The sequence below is a fragment of the Notamacropus eugenii genome, chromosome 2 (assembly GCF_028372415.1).
Source record: "Notamacropus eugenii isolate mMacEug1 chromosome 2, mMacEug1.pri_v2, whole genome shotgun sequence".
NCBI lineage: Eukaryota > Metazoa > Chordata > Mammalia > Diprotodontia > Macropodidae > Notamacropus > Notamacropus eugenii.
In genome coordinates this window covers 81821969-81828771 of record NC_092873.1, presented here as the reverse complement: position 1 = coordinate 81828771, position 6803 = coordinate 81821969, and the positions used below count along the sequence as shown (strand labels likewise).

The following is a 6803-nucleotide window of genomic DNA, read 5'->3' as shown; positions in this document are numbered from 1 at the left end:
TCTGATCTTTTGTGTTTTGTATATCCCAAAAGAGTCTATGATGCCCTACATTATCTCTAAATTCTCTTCACACTCTTAAAGTTGTATGTTTCTGAGTTTATTTACCTAATCATAACGTTTTTTCTTGGGTCCAAGATTTTGTGTGTGCAGTTTGCAGAAAATACCGCTAGATGGTGATCTTACTTTTGGCAGCACAGTCCACACAGCCCTCTCCTCAACAGAAATGAATAAAGAGGAATCTTAACAAACAGTGCTTCTCAGAGGTTACAGGTGGACTCTCAGGTCTTTTTTTTTTTTTTTTTACTCATTTGAGGAAAATAGGTTTCAGAAAAGTAAAATAATTTTGCCCTGAAACTCATAGATAATCTGCACCAAAACTAGGACTAGAAAACAAGGTTCCTTGACTCTTGGAAAAGTATTTTTGGACTACAACTTGTTTTTATGTTAAAAATCTTTATTTCCAAAATAATTACATAGTTTATATTATTTAACTTAGGTGGTAGAAATGTCACACCATATCTCCGTTCCTCAACAGAGGAGAATTAGGCATGAACTGGAAATATTGGATACCTGTTTTCTTCTTATGTTTCTTACCTTGTTTGCCCCAACTCTCTTCTGGGGTTATATTAACAGTTGTCTGTCCATGACTTTGAGAATCTATCTACATGCTAATATTTTCAGAATCTGCTGGGGAACTTTTAACAGTCAAATAAATTGCATCTAATGGAAATTTTTAGAGACTTTTTTTTTCCCCACTCAAAGAAAAAATTGAAATGTTAATCACAAAGAATTTATTAACTACTAGGTGCCAGGCACTATGCCAAGTGCTGAAAATATAAATTTAAGCAAAAACAAAATAGTCCCTTCCTCAAGAAGTTTACATTTTAAGGAGGGAAAATAACAAATGAAATGGGAGCCAAAAAGCAGGGAGTGGGGAGAGAAAGTGTCCAGGCAGGAGCAAGGAGGTTAAACAACAAGGATGAAGGATAACTTGTCTGGGGCCATTTTCCAAAATGGAGATTTGGGTTCTTTGGGAAGAACTCAACAATGGAAAAAAGACCACATTTAAAATAAATATTTTTTTATTTTAAAACATTTAAAGTAATAGCTTTGTTTACAAGGTTTCCTCACAGTAGTCCCTAAATCTAAGTTTTATTCTGATGACAAATATTATTTTTTCTCAAGCAGTTGAGTTATATCTTTCTCCTTTTTATACTCTTTATCTCTTTATTTTTTTCCTCTTCTCTTTTTCTCCATTCTGTCATTGTCTAATATTATATTCCTCTCAATTATTTCTGTTCTCCTTCCCCTATTTTTCTGTCCCTTCTTTCTCTTTTTCATTAGCCTTTTTTCTTTTAATTCCTACTCAGCTTTTAATAATTTTCTCCTTTTTTATTTCTAATATTCCTTTTTATTTCTCTCATCTTTTAAAATTATTTAATCTTCACCCTCCTTTCTCCCAAAGTTTTTCTAACTCTTGTCTTCTAGCCATTATAGTATGTATGTAGTATACATTATATTATATTACCATTATATATAGCATATACACATATACACACATACATATACATATGTATATGTGTGTGTGTATCTTTTTTCTGTTTATCAATTGTTTCTTAACCTTTAAATATCCTGCCCTATGTGAAGGGAATTGAAGAGTTGATGAGAAGAGGAGAACTCCAGCCTTCTTTAGTGTCCTTAAGAACTCATCAAGCTTCAAGTTTTCTTTGGGGATCTTCAAGCATGAGTCACTTTGAGTGCTTCTGACTTTCAGCTTTGAGAGGGAAGATGGAAGAGATCAATTCCACTTCAGGTTGCTGATGAAAAGGACTCTGGGAAAACATGAGTGAAGTTGGTAGTCTCCAACCTGTCCCTATTTCCAGCTAGCTACAGTAGAGTTTTCAAGGAATGAGTGATCTTGAGAGAAACCTGTATTTCTCTCTCAGTTGAGATGAATTATCTTGCTCCCAATGGGAAAGTTCCTTCACTCTGTATTATCTGGTATATATTCCCCTACATATACTTTTTCAGATTTCTGGTTTGCTACTGATTTGGATAAATGGATTTTCTTTGCTATTTACTATGTGTGTATGTATGCTCATCCTTCGTTGCCGAAGAAGATCATGCCATCAGAGAAATAATGACATGATTTATACTTGACTTTGCTTTGAGTGAGGGAGGGCTGTGCAGGTCACCAGCCTCACTTCTTCTCCAGAGCCATCTGAATCCAGTGACCAGATAGTCATCAGGATGATTGGAGATGACCCAGGATGAGACAATTGGGATTAAGTGACTTGCCCAAGGTCACACAGCTAGTGAGTACCAAATGCCTGACGTGAGATTTGAACTCAGATCCTCCGGACTCCCTCACTGGTGCTCTATCCACTGCACCCCCTAGCAGCCCTATTTACTATGAATGTTCATTGTCCACTGGGATTTGGTGGGAAAGGGGTAAAACCTAGGATATAAAACTTTAGGTGCTCCTTGTCCCCAATAATAATGATAACATGATCAGAAGTTAGACTAAACTTGATCACATCTTCTGTACTAATGGTATTTAAGAGAGCAGATAAATATAATTCTCACCCAGTACACCTTCACTCTGAGAAGATCAGAATAGCCTCTAGCTCCAACTTCCTCCTTCCCTTTCTTGAAGGAATGAAACTGTCTCTTGGAGAAGTAATGGGGAGACAGGAGGGTTGGGGAGAAGAGGCTAGAGATATCTATTCTTCCTCCCTTTGAGCCTCACTACACAACAAGAGATGCCTGACGCAGGTGGACCTCACTACACATGAGATGCTTTCCTTACACATGGGAGTTCCATCCATGGAAATGTAATTGCTATTCATTTTTTAGCAAGATATTGTGATTTCTAGAAATACACAGGAGAATATATACCAGTCAATACAAAGTGAAGGAATGCTCCCATTGGGAGAGAGAAAAATCATCTCAACCCGGATCTCACCCAAAGGAAATTCCTCAAAGTCTATACTATAGATAGCTGGGAGTAGGAACATGATGAATACTGCCAGCTCCTCTTATATTTTTCCCAGGTTCTTTTCCTTCAGCAACCTGAGGTAGGGTTGGCTTCTTTCATCTTCTCTCTCAAAGCTGAAAGCCAGAAGCACCTGAAGCAACTTTCACTTGAAGAATTCTGAAAAAGACTTGAACCTTGAAGAATCCTGAAGGCACTGAAGAAGGCTAGAGCTCTCCCACTCTCATCAGCTCCACTCCATCCTCCATGTAAGGCAGGACATTCATTTCCACCAATAAGGAAAGAGCCCCATACCAATAGGCTTTGGGACAGTGGTTATAGTCATCACTCTTCTTCTTGTCTACCTTTTTTCCTTTGTCTTTTTCCTTCTCTTTGTCCTTAAAGCCCTTTTTCTCTGTCTTACTTTTCTCTCTCTTAATACAATCATTCTAGTGCCTAATAATTCTCTGAAGAAAGTAAGTGAATAATTAACTTTTAGATGATCATTACTTTTCCCATCTCTGGCTACCTAGCCTTCCACAACTCATGAATATAAAGTTACTCAAAGATGAGAGTTATTCAAAGATCTTTTCTTCTCTTCCCAAGCTTTTTCCATTCATTCCTCCCTTTCTTCCTTTTATTTTGCCTTATCATTCTTTTTCATTCCTATTATTTCCAAGGTTACTGATTTTCTTTTCCTCCTTGACTATATTTGTCTTTTATCATCTTCGCTCATTTCCCCCTTCCCATTTGTGCTCTCTATACTTTATACCTCCACCATTTTCTTACTACCTTTCACTCTTCACTCTTAATAATCTCTATTTGTCTTTCTTTTTTTATCTCTTCCAATCCTGTCACCACATTGGCCTATTCATTTATTTATTTACATTTCTTTTAAACTAAATAAAATCGATCTTTAATTTCTATACTCCAAGTCCTTTTGGTTTTAGATGTTATAACATTTGTCTCTTTAGGTTGCTCTGAGCTGCATCAGGATTTCATCCGCATAATTAAAAACAAATAGCATTTCTGTGTCCTTTTGTTTTTTCCTACTTGCTGTTTCTCATCTGATCTTTATCTTCTTTCCTAAATTAATTCTTCATACCTCAAGCAGATCAATATAAGGTAGCAAAAGAAAAAAGAACAGAGACAAAGTACAAAGGGAAGACTTCATGAAGAAAGTTGCAACTAAACTAAGCCTTAAGGAAAGAGAAGGATTTAAACCAATAAGAGAAGAGGAAAAAATGCATTCCAGATATGGACCACAGTGACTCTATAGAACTTCTTGGAAACCGGAGAGGGCAAAAAAAAGATTAGGGAACAGCTAATAGTTCCATTTGACCAGGACACAGAGCACCATAAAAGAGGAATAAAATGAGATGAGACTGGAAAAGTAAGTAGGAACCAGAAGGCCTTGAATTCCAGCTAAGTTCTTCATTTATTCAATATGTAAAATTATTCCAATGATCTTTATATTTGTTTATACTCAACTTTGTCAATTGTCTTTGAAATTTTTCACTTATTAGTGGAAGTTGTTTATTGTTTCCTCTACCCCAAGGCTTTTTCTCTCTTTATCACCTTCCTCAAAGCTGCTTTCATATCCTTATTCCTCAAGGTATAAATAAGAGGATTGAGCATTGGAGTCATGATAGTATAAAAGAGAGCAGCAAACTTCCCATGACTTGTGGAGTACCTATGAGTGGGTTGAAGATAGGTATAAATGGCAGATCCATAGAAAAGAGAGACCACCATGAGATGGGACCCACACGTCTCAAATGCCTTTTTTTGCCCTGCTGCTGACTTAATATTTAGTACTGCCTGTACTATGTGCACATAGGAGCCCAAGATGAGTGAAGCAGGTAACACCAAGATGATGGTTCGGGCTACAAACATCTTGGCTTCTGTCTGTTCTGTATCCTTACATGCCAGCTTTAAGAGTACAGGCATCTCACAGAAAAAATGGTCCAGATAGGGTAGGCCACAGAGAGGAATAGTCATCATAAGCCCTGTCTGTGCCACTGAGTTGACAATACCTCCAAACCAGGAGATAATAGCAAGCAAGAAGCAGAGCCAAGGTTGCATGATGGTAGTGTACTGGAGGGGCTGGCAAACAGCAGCATAGCGGTCAAAAGCCATTACCACCAAAAGGACACACTCTGCAGAACCTAGGGCAAGGCTAATAAAGAGTTGAGCCACACATCCTCCATAAGTGATGGTCTGATCAGATCCATGGAGATTTACTAACAGTTGAGGGACAGTGCTAGTTGTATAGCAAAGGTCTAAGAAAGAGAGGTGACAGAGAAAGAAATACATGGGGGTATGGAGCTGAGGGAACAAATGAGACAAAACTATGATGGTTGTGTTGCCAACCAAGGTTAAGAGGTAAAAGATCAAGATGATCACAAAGAGAAGAAGTTCCAGATGGGGCCAATCTGAGAATCCCAACAAAATGAAGCCTTGGGAACTGGTGTTGAATTGTCTCATAGCCCATTACCTGTCAAGACATTAAAACATAAATTGAATACTTCACAGGAAGAATTTGGCTAATTTTCCATTTGTTTCCCAATACTTTCATCCTTTCCCCCTTCTACTTTACTACTCTTCTATGTCTATGTTAATGTTCTGTCCTCTTCTGTTCATAATAATCAATGTTTGCTCTATTTAATTGTGTTCTATTCTACTTAATTATTTTATACATCATTCTGTTTGCTCTTTCAACTTGCCTATGGTTGCTTCAGCTGATTGAAGTCAAGATTTAGTGAAGTTAAGATCACAGTCGTGATTTCCTTTTATGACCCATTAGCTTCTCTCAGCTCTTTGGCAACAGACAACATTCCAATCCTAACTAGCCTCTTCACCTATGTTCTAGTAATGTTATTGAGATAATGTAAGTAAAATGCTTTGCCAATCTTCAAGCATTGTATGTTAGCTATTGTTGTTGTTCTGTGGATAAAGCAATCTATCTCAGCTATTAGACAATCTAAAACCACATATCCTTTTTATGAACTAAATGGTACCAACCAATTCAAAGAGTAAGTCTGGGCATTTGCTATGCTTACTTCATTTCTTTTTCTATAGAATAACTAAACTGGTAAACCAAGAGAATTCTGTTCCTACAATATATCTTGATGGCAATAAGATATACCATAATATTAAGACCTGCCAGATATATTTCTGGAGGATGTTCTGATCCTAGATTCAAAGAATTTCTTATTTCCTGATGCTATAGAAAAAATTCATGGTTGGTTCATAAACAAAGAGTTTATTGAAGGGTAGTTGGAGATAGCAAAGAGTAATCAATCTCCAGATGCTGCTAAGTAATGTGGAAGCATATTTTAAAAATCTCCTTTTTGGTAAAACTGAAAATATTAAGAAATAATATTTCTCTGATCTAAAAATTACTTTCCAGACTCCCAGGTTTGAAGGTGGGTTAGATAGAGGACAAAGTTCCTTCCCTCGGGAAATAGACTAAGGCTGGTAACTAAATCTTAGAACAAAGTCTGACCTAAGGGCAATGTCATCTTTCTCTAACCCTTGAAATGACTGGTACCACTACCTACATTCTCCACTGAGAAAGGATCAAGATCTTGATCTCAAGGAAAAATTCACTTTAACTGTTCCAGAAGATCACATTTTGGGAATGATCATTATCTTGCAATGTTAACCACAGTGTTTGAACATATTAGGATTATTTCCTTGTTCAAAATTCCTATAAATGCTACCTCAAATCATCTTGGGATAGAGTCCTATCTGAGTATAATGGGGTCAGGAGGAAGAGTGGGAGGGGAACTGTGCTCATTTGGACAGCTCTTTCTCCAAGCTACAAATG

General features: G+C 37.0%; 1 protein-coding gene across 1 annotated transcript; it reads right to left on the bottom strand.

The window, feature by feature from the left end:
* Nucleotides 1-4522: 4522 nt before the first annotated feature.
* Nucleotides 4523-5458, bottom strand: LOC140523582 (olfactory receptor 2Y1B-like). Its single transcript, XM_072638393.1, has one exon. The coding sequence runs from the start codon at nucleotides 5456-5458 to the stop codon at nucleotides 4523-4525; it is 936 nt and encodes a 311-aa protein (XP_072494494.1).
* Between the last annotated feature and the right edge of the window lie 1345 nt (nucleotides 5459-6803).

Coding starts and splice junctions, on each gene's coding strand:
- LOC140523582 (XM_072638393.1), bottom strand. CDS start 5,458: ATGAGACAATTCAACACCAGTTCCCAAGGCTTCATTTTGTTGGGATTC.